General features: G+C 38.8%; 1 protein-coding gene across 2 annotated transcripts in view; it reads right to left on the bottom strand.

Annotated features, from left to right (window-relative positions):
- The window catches only part of KANK1 (KN motif and ankyrin repeat domains 1), a 253,086-nt gene that overhangs the window by 54,577 nt on the left and 175,180 nt on the right, over positions 1-23,329 (bottom strand). For both annotated transcript variants that reach the window (XM_027839287.1, XM_027839288.1), the window contains exon 3: positions 19,552-19,669. In XM_027839287.1, the coding sequence (XP_027695088.1) occupies positions 19,552-19,588 (37 nt within the window). In that variant the 5' untranslated portion in view covers positions 19,589-19,669. The remainder of the gene's footprint in view (positions 1-19,551; positions 19,670-23,329) is intronic.

The raw sequence follows: 23,329 nt of genomic DNA, 5'->3' as shown, positions 1-23,329 counted from the left end.
GCATACATTCTGAGTTGTTTTTTCCCCTAGCCTGAGCTGAATCATCTAACACATTCTCATCCACTGACTGTGGCCAGACATATACTTTGCCAGATGCTTGGCCAGAGTTAAGAGGGACAGCAGTCTATCAACATACAGATTCTCTATTAAGAAGCAAAAGGGAGACATGCGCGGTCTACTAGATAGGTGAGTCAGACTGGAAGTCTGGAAGACCTGGGTGTTAGCACATATTACCCGTATCACTGCAGGCAAGCCACTTGAAACACCCAGTGCCACAAGCAACTAGCTCAAACTCAAGTTGCTGATCTCTATCTGCAGAAGGGGCAGCTAGGTAGAACCTGGAGTCAGGAAGACTCATCTTCCTGAGTTCAAATCTGGCCTCAGACACTTACTAGCTGTATGACCCTGAGCATGTCACTTAACTGTTTGCCTCATCTGTAAAATGAGCCAGAGACAGAAATGGCAAACCACTTTAGTATCTCTGCCAAGTAAACCCCAAACGGGGTCATGAAGAGTTGGACAAGAATGAAAACAACTGAACAACAAATCTGTGGAGGGTGTTTATGCTCCAGGAATTGTCTACATTGGTGAAACCACAGATCTGGAATAAACAAACATGAAGCAAAAAAGGAGCAAACCCAGGCCTTTCTAAGTGATGGAACTGACTGGATCTAGAAGGGTCTTTTATGACCATTTCCTCCTAACCCCGCCATTTTACAACTGAGGGAAATTAGGTACAGGGGACTTTCATGCACACCCCAAACCCATTTTACAATTGGCCTCATGGCATAAGGCAAAGCTGGAATTAGGATCCAGGTGCTGAGTCCAAAGCCAAAACTCTTGATTATACCAGCAGTTCTGAAATGTTTGGTCCCAAGAATGCCTTACAATTCTTTTTTTTTTTTTTTTACTTTTTTTGGGGGAGGCAATTGGGGTTAAGTGACTTGCGCAGGGTCACACAGCTGGTAAGTGTTAAGTGTCTGAGGCTACATTTGAACTCAGGTCCTTCTGACTCCAAGGCTCTATTCACTACGCCACCTAGCTGCCCCTTCTGGGTAGTTTAAATTTTTTTTGTTTTTTGTTTTTTGTTTTTTGGTGAGGCAATTGGGGCTAAGTGATTTGCCCAGTCACACAGCTAGTAAGTGTTATGTGTCTGAGGTGGGATTTGAACTCAGGTCCTCTTGACTCCAGGGGTGGTACTCTACCCCCTGTACATTTATTTTTTTGTTTTTAGGCAACTGGGGTTAAGTGACTTGCCCAGGGTCACACAGCTAGTTATGTGTCAAGTGTTTAGTCTGATGCTGGATTTGAACTCAGGTCCTCTTGACTCCAGGGCCAGTGCTCTATCCACTGCGCCACCTAGCTGCCCCTACAATTCTTAAAAATTATTGAAGACCCCCAGAGAGCTTTGCTTTTTGTGGATTAAATCTAGCAATATTTACCCTATTAGAAGTTCCAACTGATAAAATTTTAAAATATTAAAACCATGACATTAACATAAATATTTTTATTAAAAATTTTATTTTTCAAAACAAGACAAAAATTTGAGTAGAAGAGTAGCATTGTTTTGCTTTTTTTGGAAGAAGGACACAAATCTCTTTTAATAGAAGACAGCTGGAATCTCATATGTGCTTCTGCATTCAATCTGTTGGGATACGGTGTTTTGGTTAAAGTATATGAAGAAAATACAGCCTCACACAGATATGTTGTTGGAAAAGGGAAGAATATTTTAATAGGCAAATAACATCCTAGTATTGTGGATCTTGTGGATCTTGAACTGAAAGAATCTCCAGGACTTCTAAGGGTCTGCAGACCAGACTGAAAATTTCTTGACTACACTAACCAATTAAACAGATGGGCCCAGATAGAGCATGAGGAACCGGAAACTTTGAACTAACTAGTGAAACAATATTTCAGTTACGAGGTCTTCCCAATTTCAGACCACTTCCCATATTAGCATTTTCATCAGGTAAAAGGCCTGAATCTAACCTTTGCTTGTTTAACAGATAAATTATCTTTTTTTCTCTGATTTTGGAAAGAATTTAAATTCAAAGCATTACTTTCAAACTTGGCAGCATCAAAGGATATTTTGTTAAAAAAGGAAAAAAAAAGTTATGAAATGGTCAATATACATCCAAATGTGGTCTCTGACAAAACTGGTTTGAATCTAATTTAAAACTTTGTGAACTACATAAAAGCAAATGCTGATACACTGACAGAGACTAAGTCAATGCAAACGATTTTACAAGAAAATTCCTCACCAAAAAAAAAATGTTATGTACTCTAGAGTATAACAAATAAAGTTTGATGTTCACTGGTGCCTTTTTTGTTCAAAATATTTAAGTGCATAACAGAAAATTATATACCTAGAAAAGATCAAAAGAACCGTGAGGTGGAGTCCCATCTGGAGAAGCCCGAGGGGAAAAGGCTCTTTAAAGACTCAGTGGAAGATAAGAAATGAAAAATAACAGTATCATTTAAAAGACAAAACAAACCAATTAAGCATTCTCTTCTTAAAATATTAAGAAACATTTTTGTTTTCATGGGATGAAAGAGCTTTTTAAAATTAGTGGTGAGGCCCTGCAGAGAAGCAAAAATGACACACACACAAAAAAAGAGGAAAATGTCAATGTTGGTGAAATTGTAGGAAGTCAGGCATACAAATATACCACTGATACAACTGTGAATTGGTCCAACCGTTTGGAAAAGCAATTTGGAACTTCATAAAAAAGGTGACTGAACTGGTTCTTCTCTTTGAACCAATGATCTCACTAATGGGCAATTGCTGAAAGGAAGACAAAGAGACAAAGGTCTAACATACACCAAAATATTTGTAGCAGCACTTTTTGTGGTAAATAAATGTAAATAAAGTGGGTGTCCATTTCATCGGAAAATGGCTAAATACATAACCTAGCAGAATGTTAATGTGCAGTAACAAATGATATAGGTAAGGAATTCATACAAGATTTATCTGAACTGATGCAATGTGTACTAGGAAGAACTAGAATCAAACAACAAGCATCATACTACTACTATGTTGTACTATGTTGCAGAACAATATTCATAACTACTACAACATATCACGAACAGGAAATTGTTAACTGACCAATTCATTTACAACGTTCCAGATAACAATCAAACATATCTCCCTCCCCACAGCAGAGATGGAGAAGGCAGACTATGGCATATACTAACAACTGGTTTTGCATAACTATTTTTCTTTGTTATAAAGGCAGAGTTCAATTCAGGGGTAGGAGTGGGAGGCTGGTGGTGGTTATATATCCAGAAATAACTATGATATAAGAATAAAATGGATCAGTAACTTTTCTTTTTTCAATGAGGAATTTTCTTGTAAAATAGTTGGTGTTTCATCAAGATGGTTGGTTGCTAGGGGTAACTTTGGCAAAAAAAAAAAGTAGCCATATGCAAATGATGGGCAACACCTATCTGCTAACAATACTTATTAGGAAGGGAGGTATACTCAAGAGGATGATGGAAAACCACTCCCTTCTGACTGGAAAATGAGAGTCAGAACCTTGTTATCTTTCCTGAAGAAAGAAAACACCCCCCCCATCTCAAAACCAAACCACCCAACAACAACAAAACTTGTTCTTTATATTGTCTTAACTCTTGCTGGAGTCAAATGCCAGGCCCTTTTGACTTTCTGCTACCTTATCACTGACATTCTTCCCCTCCTCTTCAATGTAAACTGCTGCCAGCCCACTGCCAACCTGCCTTAGTACTAACACCTGAACTGTTTCAATGGCCCCCAACCTCCTTTCTGCCCCTGCTTTTCCCCTCTTTGTCTTTCCCCCTGACTCAACCATCCACCATACTTCACAATGTTCAAAGAAGAAACCTAAAAGCAAATTTCAAACCTTTAATTAGTTGATGGATCAGTCAAGAAAGCATATACTCACTAGACTTTTCTAGAGAAGTTACTGAAAAATTAGTAGAACCTCCTGAAAGGGTTTTTGAGGCCAAATTATCCCAGAAGGATATGACTCTGACACAAGAATTCAGGGTAGGTTACACAGAAAACCAATTTTTAAAAATTAAGTGGTAATAATAACAGTTAAGGATCAATGACAATGACATGAACTATACTTAGGTATGTCTTTAAAGCTTGCAAAGTAGCATCTTTTCTATCTAGGGGGAAAAAAAACACCCAACCTACTACAGAATTCTCTTTTAATATTTAAATTTAGTTTTTTCTAGGAGTATTTTTTAATGAAATACCGTAACACAAAAAGTTTAAAGCATGCTTATTTCTAGAAATATAAAGAATGAATGATGTGAACTGTACTTAGGTATGTCTTTAAAAGCTTGCCAAGTGGTATCTTTTCTATCTAGAGGGAAAAAAAAACCAACACCCAACCTACTACACAGTTCTCTTTTAATATTTAAATTTAGATTTTTCCAAGAGTATTTTTTAAAATACTATAACAACAAAAAAAGTTTAAAACACACTTATTTCTAGAGATATAAAGAACAAACACTGTGAAAATCATGACCATGGACAAATAGAGTTTAGGAGTTATCCTTAGTCAAAGTAAGGAGAGGTGGGTGCCAAAACATTTTTTTTTTAAAAAAAAGAACTAAATCCATTAGGCAGTGCTTTATAGAATCAAAAGCACAGAAAAGCCTGATATTTTTACCTATCTATTTTATCTACTTGGGTTGGCACTTGGGAGTACGAAGGTGTAAAGACAGGCCATAGTGATCAGACTTGGAGGGAGAGGCAGAAAGCTGATGGTTACAAGGATGAATAAAGGTCCAACTCTTGTTTCATGTGTCATGGCTTAATACGGCCCCCCTCTCCCCTTTCAAGCATTGCCCAAGAGGTCTGACAAAGAATGAGGTAGATCAAAAATACCAGCCCAACAAGTGCTCCTAGCTTTTCTTTTCTATTGGGTGTATACAAAGCATCAGGTATTAGCAGAAGGAAAAAAATCCCTCTCCACCTCTCACGCCCTGCCAGATGGGAACAGTGCTAATATTGCTGAATATTAATTGCACTCGGTTTCAAGGAAGTCTATCTTGTAGTGAGCATCTCCTGAGAAGGGAAGAGGTCTGTTTATCAAAGGAGGTTCAAAATAATAGAATCAGGAGACAGGTATCAACTACGGGAGATAGAGGGTGCTATGGATGAGGTCACTCGTAGGACCTGTCAGACAGGCTCTCCTAATCTGTCCGACCACACTTTCCCAGTCTCCTGCACTGGCTCATTGTCCTCTCCCTACTGCTTAAGTGTGGGTACCCTTCTAGGCCCTTTTCTCTTCCCTCTCTACACTCTCTTAAATGCTCATCTCATCTGTTGCCACAGATTTTAAGTATTTAAGTATTACTTCCATGAAGATGACTCCCAGAGCCATCTCTCCAGCCCCAATCTCTCCCACTTGATAGACCTTTAAACCTTCATGTCCCTCCCAACAGCACCTCAAACTCAATCTGCTGAGAACCAGACTCATAATCTTCTCTTCCCTCTATTGTGAACTTATATTCTCTTACCTTCATACATTCCTGGGATAGACAACATCCTCATCTCTACGTCTTAGAATTTCTATCTTCTTTCAAGGCTCTGCTAATGTCATTTCCCTCCACAAAAATTCCCTGACCCTCTGAGTTAACTGTGTTTTCTCACCTCAATTTTTCCCTAAATGCTTTGGATCTCTTCCTTGCACCATCAAACACTATCTGTACTTAGTGGGGTCTCTAATTTTTCCTTTGCCTGCCCCATAAAGGACCCTTCTTTGAATATGAACATCATTTTTTAAACAATCTATGAATACAGAACCCTAAGTATACTCTTTGCACACAATCAGCATGGAACAAATTTTTTCTGATTTGGTTAACTAGAATAAAATGGATTACTCCTTCTTGTTTACCAACCCTACAGAACGCTGGGGTAGAGGGAACAATTCCATCTGGAGGCAGGGTAAGTTTTCCAAGATTATTTGGCACTCTTGATGGTTTGAACTTTTGGTTTTAATAAGAGTCAGTCAGGGTGACCATCTCAGAATCCAAGTCAGAAACTAACTAGTAGCTAAATGAGAGGGAAAATATGCATAAAGACCTTAAAAAATAGAAAAAAAATAAGATTATGTCTAAGGGTTTCCTAGCCTATTTAAAGTCAGGATATTGACTAAAGGTAGCTAGGTGGCTCAGTGGATAGAGCACTGGGTCTGGAATCAGTAAGACCTGAGTTCAAAGCGTAGCCTCAGGCACTCACCAGCCGTGACTCTGGGCAAGTCACTTAACCTCTGTTTGCCTTAATTCACTAGAGAAAGAAATGGTAAACCACTCCAGTATTTTTGCCAAGAAAACCCCAAATGAGGTCATGAAGAGTCTGATTCAGCTGTACAACAATAACAATCACTGATTGACTAAATATTCCAGGCCAGGAGAATGAGGCTGAATTCATTACTCATATTCTTACTTTCACCCTCTGGCTTTGAACTGGGGGTGAGGGAACTGAGATGTCAAGCCACACTTCTTTTGATACTTCAGGTACAAAAGACCCTGGTTCTGGAATTGGATGAACTGGGTTCAAATGCCACCTCTGCTGCTAACCTACCCAGTGTAACTTAGTACACTTGACCTCCCTGGGCCTCAGGCTTCCTTATCTGTGAAATGGGTAAGTTGAATTAGAGGACTTCTCAGGTCCCTTTCAGCAATATGGTCCTATGATTTATGAACTCCCATTTGAACCAACGCAGTTTAACCTTCTTTCCCCCAAAATTTCTAGCTGAAAGCAAACAGTAAAATGGACTCATTTGGATTTTACTCCCTGCCTCCCTTTCTAAAATGTCTCCCTTCTATTTGTGTTTAGGGTATTTATATAAAGTAAAATGGTAAAACCAAGTAGGTAACAGAAAACAGAGAAAAATACCCAAAGTAGTCTTGAAAATACAATAGATAGTGGATAGTGCACTGGCCTGGAGTCAGGAGGACCTGAGTTCAAATCTAGCCTCAGACACATAACACTCACTAGCTGTGTGACTCTGGGCAAGTCACTTAACCCCAACTGCCGCACCAAAAAAAAAAAAAAAAAAAAATACAACAGATAATCAGATATTGGTTATAAGGATGATGGTATTTAATAGACCAGGAAGCAACACCATAGAGCAGAAAGTATACTGGATTGGAGTCAGAGTACCTGGGTGTGAGTCCTAATTCTTCTGGCCTGGCCAGTGGTGAACATTTTATGGTCTAAATGATAGTTCTCCTTGAACTCTGAAGTTCTACAAAAGTGTATAATACATGGCCTATTAGAGGCACCACAGCAAATGGATTGCCAATGTTGACTGTGTGACCCCAGGCAATTCATGTAACCCCAGTGCTCCAGGCAATTCTAATATGTTATAGAGAAGGTTGCATGGACAGAAGCTCCTCATGCGGTGCACCCAAAACCTATGAGGAAGAAATCACAGGTCCAGTTTTATCTAATCGCATCCTAAGTGCCTCTCAAAGGAGCTCAAGGTATGAAATAAATAGTCATAACACTAATAACAGCTAACATTTATATAGGGCTTATAAGGTTTGCAAAGTGCTCCATGTATATTATCTTAGCTGATCCTCCCAACAACTCTTCAACGTAGGCACTACTATCCCCCTTCTGACAAATGAGGAAACTGAAGCTGATTTCTCAGGGTCACCAAAATTAGCAAAGCATGACCGAGGCAGAATTCAAACTCAGGTCTTCTTGACCCCAGTGCAGGGTTCTCTCTACAATACCCATTCATAGCAACTGTGGGTGATTAACAGAGGCACAGCGAAAAATAAATTATTATAATCCCTATTCAAATCAGGAGGGAATGGGGAAGAGAGAATGGCTTGGCATGGCAAGAATTCAGGAAAATAACTTTTGAGTAGCCAGAGCAAACCTCTGGTATGTAGAAGAGTTATTAGTGGAAACTCACATGGAAGTAGAAGATTATTAAAATAGGACAAGGAGAGATCACTCCTACTGCGAATTGTATATAGCAATGCACTGGAAGCCTGAGAAAGCTCTATCACCCTACTTTAGGTATCAGGGTGAAAAAACAGAAGCTGCCCTGGTGGAGAACAATAGAAACAGGTCAAAATAAGGCCAAAGGCAGTGTACAGAAGAAGAAAGGGGAGGATGTTGCCCATTCAGCTCAAAGGAAGCTAGAATTATGTTTGGAGAGAGAAAAATAACAGAAGAATGCTCAACCACCTCTAATCTTGGAAGCCATCCTTAACAAAATAGCATTGTGTGGAGACTAAATATTCAAGAGTTTATGAGAAGGGAAAACTTTCACTTAATCTCATAGTGTGCCCTGTGGACTAAGAAGGGAGTGGAATAATTCCTCATGGTAGTTTGCATCAGATCATTCTTACACTGAATAGATTTTCTGTTCCGTCATTTATCAGAGGAAGGCTGAATGGCAGGACTCAGGTGGTATTTTAAAAATTGCTCTATTTTCACAAGTTGTTTTTTTTGGGGGGGGGTTGTTTGTTTAATTCTTCCTCTATTTTGCTTAACCTCCCCCAAACACCACCAAAATCTGAAATCACCACAAGCAGAAATTTCTCTAGCATAATAAAATGAAAAGAACACTGGATTGGACATTAGAGGACCTAGGGTTTGAATTTCTAGCTTTGCCAGAAAGGGAGAATTTTTCCTCCCTGTGTTTTAATCCCTTCAGTAAGTGACTCAGTTTCTTTATCCATAAAATGAGAGAGTTGGATTAAATGGCTTTTAAGGTCTCCTTCAGCTCTAAATCTATGATCCCTGCATCTCCTTTCTTCATCAAGGAGTTCAGCCACAGACAGCCAAAAAACAATGCCCCAGAGGGAGAGCGCTAAATCCTTACAGGCTTCAGAGAAAAATGGAGCCAGGGAGATTCCCTGTCTCCTATTTTTCTACATAAAAATCAATATCCTCGGGTGGTGAAAATTCCAACTACTGCTTTTTCTTCATGTGCCAAAAGAGTTTCCTTGTACCCTCCTAAAGAATACAGTTATTACTTATATGTGTGTGTTTGTGTATGTGTCTGTGCATGTGTTTACACGTAAGCAAACAAGTTCAGAAGTTAAGGCCCGATTTGATTCAGTCTTAATAGAAGAATAGATAGAAAACCAACCACTCAGCCTGTTCTGATGTGTCCATTTTCTTTCCCATTTCCAAATGTGAACCCGGGGGCAGATTTGGAAGCTGTGTAAAACATGCATAGTGTGTTTATGGAAAATCTGGTAGCACGGTGCCCTAGGATTTTGCAATTTTCCTGTAAGCTGCATTGACGACATGCAAACCAAATCTACGGCCTCCCCCATCATCCCCAGCCAACCCCCACCCCACAAACTTCCAGGTCCCCACCCTGGTTTGTTTTATATGATCATAGTGATTCACTACTTCTTAGGGCGGGGCACCAATTTTGGTATATGTAGTATGAGTTCTACAGGTACTTCTGCATGTATTTCTGCCAGGGCACATGAAGGGGGGAAAAAATCAGTCTTTGTTCTCTGAGATGGGAAGCAATATGCCAGATTGGATGGCCAAAGAAAACATTTCCCTGGAACCACCCTCATTTGAATAGGAGGGCGGCCTGTCAAGTCTATGTTGTTGGGGAAACCGAATCCAGATCGATGCATAGGAGGTAAAGGGCACACAATGACAGCAGGAAGAAGAGAAAGCTTCCTTTTATTTAAAGAACCCAGAATGAGGCAAAGCATCAAGAATCCCATTCAAATGTTATGGTTCAACAAAGCTTTGAAAAAAAAAACCACAGCTTTTAAGACTTTTTGCAGCCGACCTAAAAGAAATTTAACAAAACCTCCCTAGATAACTAGGTGACTTACTGGACACAGGGCTGGACTTGGGGTCAAGAAGCCCTGAGCTGGAATCCTAACCCCAATACTTATTAGCTGTATGACCCTGGACAAGTCACCTCTCTGTTCCTCAGTTTCTTCATCTACAAAATGTAGGGGTTGGACCCGATGGTCTTGATGTCACTTCTAGTTCTAAATCTATGGTCCTATGATTTTCTTTATAGGACTTGTTAGGTTTTCATAATAAAGTGGTTTTTCCCCCCAAAATCCTCACATGTATTTGATATGAAAAGGCATTGTTTTTGTTCCAGCTTAGAGGTCAAGAAATAGCAAGGAAAGATCATTAAGATGGGCACTGAGAAAAGTGGGAAAGATTAGGGTAAAATTTTAGCAGGTTTGTTGATTTGTAAAAATTCTTTGTAAAGCTGGGGTAATGTATCAAGTAATATGAGAGCTATGTTCTGTGTGACCCTGGGCAAGTCACTTAACCCCAACTGCCATAAATAAATAAATATATGAATGAATGAATGAAGTGAGAGCTATGTTAAGAGAACAATGTTATGGGACTGGACTAAGTCATCTCTAAGGCCTATGACCCTACATTAATTAGATCATAACTCTTGCTTGCAATGCCAAGGAGAATGCTACATGTTTAAATTCTATCAGTAATCTTCTTTTGATCTAGAAACAATCTCAATCTGCATCCCAATTCCTTTTTATTCTGTGGGCCCCAAAATACTGGGGGGGGGGATATTCAGGTAGTAGTTATGCCTACTGCATAGTTATCTCAAATAATGCAATCTTTGTAAAGTAGCATGCAAACCTTAAAGTACTAATTGCCAGGTATTTTAATTGTTGTTGTTATTGTTGTTTTCCATTTTCTCTACATGCTAGCCTTACTCCCTGAGCTCCACATTGGGACTGAGTCCTAGAGAAGTTTCCTTGTATCTTGCCAAGTGGCACAAACAAAGGGGTTTTAAAGGATGTGTCTTTATTTGTTTTACCTTCCAAAGAAACCTTGAGACTCAATGTTCACATGTCCTTGCCACAGTCTTCTCCTTTCTGTGACTGAATGCTAATTCCTTCTTTTCAAATCCTATTCTTAAACCTAAGGGATGAGCAAGCTACTTTCTGTGTTTATGTTTGACACTTCACTGGTGTATTTATCCTTTCAGCTCACTTAGAAAGCAAGAACTTTACTAGCTGCTCCCTCTACTGGTCAGAAAAAAATTAAGCCTTCACACACAGGAAGACTAAATTAGAAATGATTCTTCAGTTGTCTTATAAGGAGAAGAGACACATAAAACAAGAATATTTTTTTCTCTAATCTTATTTTTAAATAGTTTTCAGGCATATGTTAACAAAGAAAGCTATAATTATATGATACTGACTAGATTTGGGATCAAGAATTTTATCATAATTTCTCTTGGCATATTTATAAGTTGTGGTTTTTTTTTTTTAAAGACATATAACTACTTCTAAAAGCATAGATTTAGAACCAGAAGGGTCTTCAGATGAGAAACTGAGCTCACCGAAGTTAAACGAAGTTCTCAAGGCTACATAAGTAGCAAGTGGCACTGAGGTTCTGTATTTCCAAGGACAACAGTCTTCCCATTTTCATCATTAAAGCTCTATCTTTCTATGACTACATTTTTTCCATCAAAATTTAGGAGAATGTTTATTACTGGATGGAAAAAACATTCTGACCTGTAACTGATCAAAACATTTTTATTAAGCATCTACTGTGTGCCAGGCATATGCTAGGAATTAGGAATACAAAGAAAGAAATAAAATAATTCCTGCTCTCCGTGATATATAAGCAACAGAAGTTAAGAAAAATCAGGGTGTCTTAAGTGGGCAAGTATAGTTTTTATAAACAATGTTTTGATACAATTTCCTCTCTTTACCAGTACTCAGTTTTAAAAAACCCAAACATTAAAATAAGCAAGACAAAGTTTCAAGGAAAAAATTATTATATTTAGAAAGATTGGCTTTAAGATTTAAAAAGTGTTTTCCTAATCTGATACTTTTATGAGGTAGAGAGGCAAAAGAAGTAGGTGAAATCTCCCTGGGCCTCAGTTTCCTCACTTGTAAAATGTAGGAGTTAGATTAAATGGCCCCTGAAGTCCCTTCCAGTTCTCTATCTATATTTATATCCCTACACACACATATATATATATATCACATATCTATCTATATATATCACATATCTATCTATCTATCTATATATATATATCACATATCTATCTATATATATCACATATCTATATATGTGATTCTATGTCCTGAATTTGGATCTACCACTATATTAAATGTTTATCCTTTCTCAGCCTCATCTTCCTCATTTATAAAAAGAGAAGACTTCCTAGCTGTGTGACCCTGGGCAAGTCACTTAACCCCAATTGCCTAGCGAAAAGCAAAAAAAGAAAAAAAAATTACTGATGCCCCCCAAAGTGCTTCTGATTATGTGTATTATATCGATAGTTACTATATCAGACAATAAAACATCTTAGTATTATTACAAAAATAGATTTGGCTTCATATACCACTTGAAAGAGTTTCAGGAACCCCCAAGGGTCCATGGACCACACTTTGAGAATCACTTGCCAAGATGATTTCCTAGGTCCCTTCTAAAACTCAATTTATGGTCCTATGAAAACACCTCAAATTAACCAACCAGCCAATCAACCAATCGGCTCTTTTGAAATGGCTCCTATGTGCCAGGCCCTGTGTTAGGTGTCATGAAGACAAGTACAGACAATGAAGCAGTCCCTCTTGGCAAAGACCTTACAATCTACCAGAAGGCCAGCCTCCCCCATCACAACCCTGTCCCAATTAAAATGACTCATAAGTAATAAAAAACCTCCCAATGTGTGATTGTTCATGACCACTTGCAGAAGCTACAGGACTCACAGGCCTCCAAGAGAACGCCCTTTACATATAAGTCTATAGTGGAAGTGTAACTAGACCCATGACCACTAACACAGCAGAGAGTAAGCTTCCCTGTTCTCTATCACTTGTGTCTTCAGGTCTGGCTTGTGGCCCAAAGGCTATAGGTACAGGGCAATGCATAATGGGGCAAACATACCATCCTGTATTTAATGTGCAAAAAGATTCAAACAAAATACCTGCTCCTGGACCCACTTCTTTCTTTCCAACACACTCTGGTATATTTGCTTACTGTGGTTACTCTAGTCCTACCCTCTCCCCTCCACCCCTTCTAGCCAATTCTAGTGACAGCTCTCAGAAATACTGGGATTAGAAATCTGCTCACTGGAAACATCCCTGAAGCAATACGATACCTATTTTTAGGAAGTGAAATCACTTTTCTATATAGAACTGTCAGTTGGTAAAATGCAGGGGGCTAGGTTTACAAATGAATGTTTGCACATTTTTACCTTCTCTTGTTTCCAAAGACTTCATAATTCAATGAAAATGAAGCCCCAAATAGGAAGCAGACCTGGTCTCCAAAGCATGAGCATGGGGTGCCTTAAACATTCAAAAATGAATAACTAAGCTTGTGACTCAGACCAAAAACATTTAAGTTACTGAAAGTACAAAGTATGATCAATTTGGTGTGACTTTTGAGTGTAAGAACAGTAAGTAATCTTTGATTAAGCAAGAAAATAATTCTTCAAAGTGAAACATTTTTAAAACCTAAGATCAACTTTGTGATCATTTTGCCAAAAGTTTTAGAATGTATTTTTTTTAAATAAAGATTTGCGACAACTCTCTTTTTCTTTCAGACCACATCAAAAATTGAAACCAGTTCTATACCAAGAAACCCAAGGGAGAAATGTCACAACTGTAGTTTTTTTAAAACTGAAATGATTAGAATCTTTCCCAGAAATTCCACAGCATAACCTTTTTGAGAAGGGGTAGGACCCAGGTAATAAAGCATTTGTTGGACAAGGAATCAGAGGAAGGAAGGAAACCAGCAACAAACATCCCCATGTAGTTAGATAACTCTACGGTCCAGTCTGTCCATAGAGGTAAAAAGACTCAATTACAAAAAATTCTCAATACTCACTCAGTAAGTTTGCAGGTTACCATAATGTGCTATCTTTAACTCCTTCAGCAAGAAGTGGTTTAATCCTTTCACAGAAGATCCAATCAATCTCCTTAGAAGAATGATAGCCACAGCTCAAATTCTGAAGGTGGCCAACCTATCCACTTTCCCCCCTCTCCTTATTAGCAAGGATCTAAAAGGGTACCTGGAGTAGAAAACCCCAGAGCTCTGAAGTTTATCTCTGCTCGGCACTCAGAGGGGAAGCAGCACACCAGATTGCAGGCTTCCAACACTCAAATTAGCTCCTGCTCATCTGAAGATAAATCACCTGCACTTGGTTTAGCAGGAAAGCTATTCATCTGTGTCTGAAATCTGATGCTTGCCCCATTAGAAGCTGCTCAAGGTTTGAAGGAAGAAAACTTACAAGGTGAGCCTCCTTACCTACTAAACGTAAGCCTTAAGGGTTTGCAAGGCAGGCACGCCCCACTACAGGCAATGCACTCCAAAGAAATTTTTTTCAAGTTCTCAGTTAATGCAGTAATTTCTTATGGAAATTTATGGGGTCCCGGGTAATTTGGCATTTTTAAAGTTCAAACATGACTGATTTTGTTTTTAAAGTAAGCAACCCTTACTGTACTGAACTTCAGGATTCAGAAAGTCAATATGTCACCTGCATAATACACAAGAAAGTAATTTCTGGCTTATTAATTAGAGCCCCATTTCTATTACTGTATGACTAACCCACCTACAGTGACACTAAGAGGTGAAATAGATACTGTACAAATACAGAAATCTTAACTAATAAGCTGAGGTGATATTTTTCAAAGTGCTTTTTGAAAAGCAGAAAAGTGCTATATAAAAAGAAGATGCTTTTCATTATAAATGCACATGTTAATCTTCTGTTCAATTGGCCATACAAAATTGGCCACCAATACAGTATTTTAAAAATCTCACATTATATCTGACCCTTACAGGTGGGGAAGAAGCCAATCATTATTTACAAAACTTTCTTTTTCCACAAGTTTTCATAACCCACCTATTTTTCTCCTTTTATTCTTTCTCTTTCTAATAGGTCTCCACCTAGCATATTTCTTATTTCCTTCTTTAATCAAATGGTACAATTCCACAAATGATCAGAAAATTGATGAAAGGCAGCATGGTACAGTGGAAAGAATACTGGCTCTGGAGTCTGAGGACTTGGGTTCAAATTCTGTATCACTACTTGTATAACCTTCGATAAATCACTTAATCTCTTTGGGCCTCAGTTTCCTCATTTTTAGAATGACAAGTCTTAGACTATATAAGCGGCATCAAACACAAACAGACATGGATCCTTAATCCTGCATGTCGACTTAGAAAACCACAAATTAACATTATCTATGTCGCATTTTATTTTTAAAAAATTTATTAGGCACGTCCTAATTATATTTTAAACTGGGTGGGGGGAGAGGGGCACTGCGCCCACAGAGTTGCACTGCCCAGATTTTGTCACCTCTGTACAGATGACCTTGAAGTCCCATCAATCTCTAAATCTATAACCCTAGGGTGTTTTTTTTACTTCTAGTTTCCAGCAGTGGTGTGTCATTTCCACTTTTTAAATCCTACGATTACCCTGTCCCCATATTTATTTTACCCCCATCTCTGATGAACTCTTATTACCTAAGAGAAAGTCAGAGAGACAAAGTATGTCGATCCTCATCCTTTTGGGGTTATGAAGGATTCCCTGGAATCTCATTCTCAGGATGATCAAGCTCTAATTAGCACCCCCTCCCCCATTTCCCAATCAGTCCTTGGGCACTCCCAGACCCACCAGTTGTTGCCTCTGAGGGCACATCTGTGACCCACGAGATCATTTCCATTCTCTTTTAACGTAAGGAACACCTGGCTTCAAAAGATACAGGGATAGCTACAGGCAGCCAAGTCTGTACAATCCAGTTTTAAACCGACAAATTCCATGTAACTCTGCCGAAAAGCTTGATGAAGTAGGCTCAGGTCCTGCTTGAGGAGGGCTCCTGCCCAGGAAAATTCTGACATGGGGCAGGAGGGTGAAAGGGGGCAGAACGGCAGCATTTAGACCATCTTAGGCTCATTCTGCTCTATCAAACTTTCATCAGTGGTCTTTGGACCCATTCTGTCCTTCGTCTTGTCAAACTCCAGACTACTAACCTCCTCAGGGAAAGAGCAGCTACGTGGTGCAGTAAATAGGGTGCTGGGCCTGGAGTTAGGAAGACTCAACTTCCTGAGTTCAAATCTTGCCTCAGACACTTAGTAGTCTTAGTAGTAAACCCTGGAAAAATCACTTAACTGTTTGCCTCCGTCTCCTCATCTGTAAAATGAGCTAGAGAAGAAAATGGCAAACCACTTCAGTTTCTTTGCCAAGAAAACCCCAAATGGGGTCATGAAGAGTCGAACACAATTGAAAAACGACTCAACAGCAACAAAAACCTCTTCAGGAACAACATTCCATCTCCAGGCCTTTGCATAAACCATCACGAGTCTCCCTCCCCTCCCCCCATCTAGAATACACTCCTTCCTCACCTATGCCCCTTCAAATTCCAGGTTTCCTTCAAAACAGCACAGGAACCATCTCCTCTATGAGGTCTTAGCCAATCCCCTCAATTATTAGAGCCTCCCCATGAAAATTACTCTCTGTATGTGCGTGTATGTATACAAACATATACATGCCTAGATTACATATTGCCCCACTCCCCCCTGCCATGTTAGTCCCTTGAGGAGCTATATCCCTAGCACTTTGCACAGTGCCTAGCAGATCACTGGAACCCGATAAATGTTTGTTGACTGATTTACATTCCTACTTCCTAGCACTGAGTCTGACACACAATAATGGATGCTTAAATGCTTGTTGATAGATGAATAATAACCATTTAGGTTGATACAAATAATCAAGGCAATACTGCCATCTTACATTTGCTCAATGCCTTTACCTTTTCAAAGTATCTCAATATCCACTGTCTTATTTCCCCTTCAAAGGCTTCCCTGAGACATGGCATTGCCATCTTCATGTGCTGCTGTACCCTAAGGGGCTGGGAGCTTTTCCATAATTTTCTGATATATCCTGTCTTCCCTAATTAGAATGTAAGCTCCTTGAGGGCAGGGACTATATCAGCCTTCCACTTGTATCTCTAGCACTGGACACACAAGTGTGTAATAAATACATTTTCACTGATTCATCTTCATTGTTGTTGCTGTTCATCCTTCAATCTCAAAGTGGACCAATGACGTCACCAGGGTGATATCTTAACTTGTGCATGAATTGTATATAAGTGAGGCAGAGCTGTGCAAAGTTATGTTTATATATATGCAAAATTATGTATATGTATGTTTTTGTTATATATTTAAGCTACATGTAATTTTGTTTCTAAGAACTTTTCCAAACACAAATTACAGTTCTATAACTTTAAAGTATCAGTAGATCAAATCTATAAAGACACAGGTAACTGAAAATATAGTGGAAATACTACTGACCTTAAAGCCTGATTGTTTTGATTTCAAATGAATGAAATGATTCTCTAACACCTGTTGGTTTCCCTTGGCTTAATCACAAGTTTTAAAAGCAATGAATAATCATGACCATTTTATAGGGTTCATATCTTTACATTTAGAAGCAATGCCAACCTGCACTTACTCAAAAAGAATGAAATTTTGTTTGAAATAAATGAAAACAAAAATTATACCTGTAAACATAAGCAGGGAGGAGTGTTTTGGTGCAGCCCCGAATGGCTGTTCTTGAAAGAACACACCTCAGTGGTCAAAGGTACCTTAGAGATCATTTCATCCAAACTTGCTCAATCTACAGGGGGGAACTGAGGTATTTGCCCACAATCACTCATTAAGTGGAAGAGCAAGAATTCAAACTTATTCCAAACCCAGCTTTCTCTGCATTCAATTCCTGTGATGTTTTAATGTATGTACTTAGAATATTTTTTCCTGATAATACAATGAAAGGCTGAGCCTCCTCCAGGGCAAAGGAGAAAAGACTATAGGCAAAGAATTTCCCCATCTGAAAAAGCACTCTACGTAGATTGACAGTAGAAGTGAGAATTCTACATTCTAATCTAGTCTAATAGGTGTGAAAGCAGAAGTAGTAAGTCAGAGAAATACAAAATAAGAGCATAAATTCATAGAATTTTGAAGTTAGATTTGGCTCAACTCCCACCTTCCACCTTTAATTTTTTTTTTATAAATGAGGAAACGAAAGCTGAAGAAATGTTCAATGGTTTCTTCAAGAATACAGAATTATTGGTAATACTGGGAATGGAGCCCAGGTCTCCTAAATCCCAGATCAATGCTGTTTCTGAGGAAAGAAAAAATGGAAAATCAATGGACAACGGTGCTGAGATTAAGACAGTCAAACCTTAGAAATTGGGGCTAGGGGAGGGTGGTGGTAGTGGGAAGAGGGACAATTTATTTAACAAAAATCTACAGGTATTGTTCAAATGACTATTTTAAAATAAGTTCAAAAGTCTTCCACACTAAATCTTTTAATAAGAAAATCATGGGGCTCATTTCTCATCTTTAGCCCATTATTCACTGGAGAGAGTGCTTATGAGGACTGAAATTTGTCAGAAGTCAGGCAGCAGAAGGAAGGAGTTAAAGAAGAAATGAGCAAGTTGAGAAGATTGTCTCCGAATAACCAACCATACAGCCAACTGACTGGACTCTATGCCACAGATTGGCCATCTATGGTATACATGCCAAAAGCGACATTAGATTTTTAGTAGTTTTGGCAAATGGAGCTCTAGAGAGAGGTGTATGTGGAGTGGAAATTTCTATTCCATCACTTTCCTTCCTCTCTTATCAGTTAATTTGTAGGTCAGGTCTCCTGGGCATTTAGAGTGACAGGAACTTGAGCATTCCTTCCCATGGAGCATGCCCAATTACAACTGAAAGAAAGTAAAGTGACAGTGACCAAGATTGACCCTAATGAAGATTTATCAAAAAGTGGAAATAGAGGATTGGTATGGGACATAGCATATAATGGAGGACTTGGTTGATGTGTTGAGTTAGTTTATTATTTATTGAAAGAGAGCAGAGGTAGGGGCAGGTACAGAGATATTGGGAACTGAGGTGTTATAAGAACAAATAATGTCAAATTTTTTAAAAACAAAAATCACAAAAATGAAAATTTAAAAATATACACAGTGTCCCAAAAGTCTAAAGCTTAAAACTGCCCTAAGAAGTTTGAGACATTTTACATTTATGAACTGATATTTAAACCTCAATCTCATTACTCTGCCAAACCCTTGGAAAGAAGATAAGCAGTAATGGGGGCAGCTAGGTGGTACAGTACATAGAGCACCGGCCCTGGAGTCAGGAGGACCCGAGTTCAAATACAGCCTCAAGACACTTACTAGCTAGCTGTATGACCCTGGACAATTCACTTAACCCCCACTGCCTCCAAAATAAAAAAAAAACAAACAAAAACAAAAGATAAGCAGTATTGACTGTTTATTGTACCAGTTTGCTGGATTTCACATATATTTTCTGACACAATGCTAGGAACAATCCAAGTCAGTTGCCAACAGAGTTCAATATGCAGGAAATCCAAAAAGAAAGACTAATTCTTAGGTGAATCTAGAGTAAACATCAACGAGTAGAAAATTATTCTGAAATTCTAGTGACTTGAACGGTATACTCTTGTCTTTATGTTACTAAAAGCAAAATTACTTTGTGCAAAGTCACACAGTGTTTAAAAAAACAAAATAAAACAAAAATTGCTTAATTACCTGAGGCACAAAGATTAACATTTGCCATTTGTGACATTTCTGTTTGAATTCAAGGCCAAATCCAGAAAGGAATTAGGAGTCATGCAAATGTCCCATCAAGTCCTGAAGTATATCCAGCCTGTAACAACACAGAGAAAACATCATAACATTCTGCATAATATAGACACACTGAAGCTGAGGAATAGCCAATCATTTTTCCAAGACTTTCCATGCATGACATAACAATATGACTAGCAAAGTCTACTTATTAACACCCCAAAATAAGATCAAATGAGATTTTGAACTAGTAAATCCCTGAATACAGGTTAAGTATAATTCATGAAGTCCTAACTGCCCACTAGCTAGCCAGAAGCCCAGAATAGTGTCAAACTGCCAGGCAGGACAATCCCAGCTAATCCTAATCAGCCCATCTAGTGCTTGAACTGGGATCCGTCTCTTCAGGACCTCTGAGAAGTGGTCACCCAGTCTCTAGATGCCTGAAGATTTCCAGAGATAAAGAACCTTCTCCCTCTCAAAGTGATATTCCAGTTGAGGGCAAGTTCTAATTGTTAAGAAGTTATTCCTTACATTATGCAAAAATCTGAAACTTGTATTCATTGTTCCCACTTCTGCTCTATGGGGCCAAGCAGAAGTAGCCTGGAAAGAGAAAGCCCAAGAAGGGATGGGAGGTAGGTGCTGATAAGAGTCACTTGCATGGACACGACAACAATAATAAATGACTTCATACTGCTACTGTCCTCCCAAAGAAATGCTAGTTCAACTCATGCACATACTTCTAGGATTGACATTAGAAGGTGAACACAAGGCAGGTACAAATATATTATTCATCTTTAACAATTTTAAAAATTTATATTATTCTTCTAAAAATTAATTTGGCTATTTGAGTAGGTTCATACTGACATTTAAGTTTCCTAACATGTTTCACAATGCATATAGCACTAAAAACAACAACAAAAAGAACAACAATAACAAAAAAAAAACTTCAGGTTTCTGAATTAATTGCATTGTAGTTTTATTTACAACTGTAAACTTCCAAACAATTGTTAGAATTAGCTAAACCCGATGCAAGCATCATAAACAAATCACATGGGGTCACCAATTTAGAGCTAGAAGGAACTTGTGAGATTATTGATTCCAATCTCATCATTTAAAAATATGTATTTCATCTGTTTTAACCAATTAAAATCTGCCATCTCATTCTCCCACCCCAATCCCCTAGTTAAGAACATAAGAAAAACAAAATTCATTACAAACAAGTATCAATCAAAACAAATTTCCACGTTGGCCATTTCCAAAAAAAATTTTTTTGTCTCATTCTAAATTCTGAGTTCTTCTTCTCTCTATCAGGTATAGGTTAGGAGTCAGACCCAGCTATGTGTTGGACCAGCTGGAAGAGCTGATTATTAACTCATCAGTGTGAGCACTGACATGAACAAAATTGGCTATCACTACAAAACAGGGTTTGATTTACTGTTTTGTTGAGGGCAGCTAGGTGGCACAGTGGATAGAATGCCAACCCTGGAGTCAGGAGGACCTAAGTTCAAATTTGACTTCAGATACTATCTGTGTGACCTTGGACAAGTCACTTAGCCCTGTTTACCTCAGTATCCACCTGTAAAATGATCTGGAGAAATGACAAACCACTCTAGCATCTTTGCCAAGAAAACCCCAAATGGGGTCACAGAGAGAGTCAGACATGACTGAAATCACTCAACACAAAGAAAGTGTTAATAATGAAAATTAAACTTAAAATGTGTACTTTGTATATTTTTCCCTCACTGGAGAGCAGGCTGTCAAACCTATCAGCATATGTCTGGTTAAACACATCCTTCGAATCTCAAATTTACTGAGTCTGGCATATTTTCTTTCCATTACACCATCCAGTAAGTAGCAACACACCAGTTTCAATATTCACTAGTTCTCCCTCTGCGCCCCAAAAAGCAAAAAAAAAAGAAAAAGAAAAGAAAAGAAAAGAAAGAAAAAAGAAAGAAAGAAAGAAAAAGAAAAAGGGTAAAGCTGGCTAAATCAATTTCATTTGAAAGTTAACAGAGACAGATGAGAAACCCTGGAGTCTGGGACGAAATTATCAGAAAAAAAAATACTACAGATGCTGAGCAAAGACAAAATAGCTGGGCCAGAGTAGCTTATATTACTTATATTTCAAACTCCTGTTTCTCACCCAAATAAACAGGAAAGAAAAGGAAATGACTGATAGCTTTAACAGTCTAGGGCAATACTTTCTTACTACCTGGCCAATGAATTTCCCCTGGCCTTCAAATGCGTTTGTCCTGATAACAGATAACTGTGCAAAACTACAAAAGCCCCTCTATTAGGAAAGAAACCCAATACAGTTAAAAAAAAATTGGAAGTGAATAATGTTGTTCTTAGCTGAGTTAATACTCAGTCTTCTGAACTAGCTCGACTGCCTTCCCAACTGCAGTGTCCATAGCAATGGTAGGAATACTAAATGCTAAAACCCTTGTGAGGCTGCTTCAACAAACCTCCCCCAGGCCTTCTTCACTTGAGCTAGCAACTGTGCTGTTAGGTAAGAGAATGGTTCTACTCTTTTCTTTTTTTTTTTTTAGGCAATTGGGGTTAAGTGACTTGGTTCAAGGTCACACAGCTAGTAAGTGTCAAGTGTTTGGTCTGAGGCTACATTTGAACCCAGGTCCTCCTGACTTCAGGGCTCGTGCTCTGTCCACTGTGCCACCTAGCTGCCCCTACTCTTTTTTTATTGTGACAATCACCTGCCACTGTCTTGGAAAAAGGGGCTCTCTGGGTAGGTCAATCCAATGGGTCAAATTTGGAGAATACTAACTGGCTGAAGTAGCAGCAGATATAGGGGATAGAAGAGGCATTAGCTTGAACAACACCAATGAATTAACCCCCCCCCCCCCACTAAACAAAGCTTTGTTTGGCGGTGAGTGGAGCAGTGAGGAGGATAAGGCTAGAATCTCATCAATATCCAGAATCAGGCACCTTTGAATAAACCAACTAACACTATTTTTTTTCCTTTAAACCAACTATCCCTCTTCAAGTATGAACTCAGCATTGACTAGTCCATTTAAAGGGTCCTTTGCTTTTGTATATTTTTACTTCAAAATTGTAAGTAAATACAGCTATTTAAGATCTTATGGGTAAATGGAAGGCAAGCAGAGACAAGATCCATGTGTTATGAGGGAATGAAGTATGTCTCCAGGTATTTTGGTTTAAATAGCCAAACCTCCTTCCCTGCATCTCGGGGCTGGAATCCCTCACATTCACCTTTGGCCGAAAACTGTGAATGAATTTCTTAGTGCACAGGGGCAAATGATCTTCCTCACCGACTCAGATTTGGGTTTTTCACCAAACAGATACGTAAGTTTAAACTGTACAGAAATGTCTGTAATTAGGTATACAGCAAGTGCTGTAGCAGGGGTAGCTAGGTGGAGTAGTGGATGAGCACCTGGCCTGGAGTCAGGAAGACTCATCTTCATGGGTTCAAACCTGGCCTCAGACATTTACGAGCTGTGTAACTGAGGGCAAGACATTTAACCCTGTTTGCCTCAGTTTCCTCACCTGTAAAGTGAGCTGGAGAAGGAAAAGGCAAACCACTCTAGTATCTTTGCCAAGAAAACCCCAAAACGGGTCACGAAGAGTCAGACACAACTGAACAACAACAAAAGAAGTATTGTGGCTAAGAGTCTTCAAATTCTTCCTCTGATGCTTACTGTCTAAGTGACCTTGGGCAAGTCACTTATCCTCCATGGGCCTAGGTTTTCTTATTGGTAAAATGAAG

Source organism: Vombatus ursinus, unplaced genomic scaffold (genome assembly GCF_900497805.2).
Source record: "Vombatus ursinus unplaced genomic scaffold, bare-nosed wombat genome assembly UNPS02014832.1, whole genome shotgun sequence".
Lineage (NCBI taxonomy): Eukaryota > Metazoa > Chordata > Mammalia > Diprotodontia > Vombatidae > Vombatus > Vombatus ursinus.
Note: the sequence above shows the minus strand (reverse complement) of the source record. Positions and strands in the feature narration are given on the sequence as shown.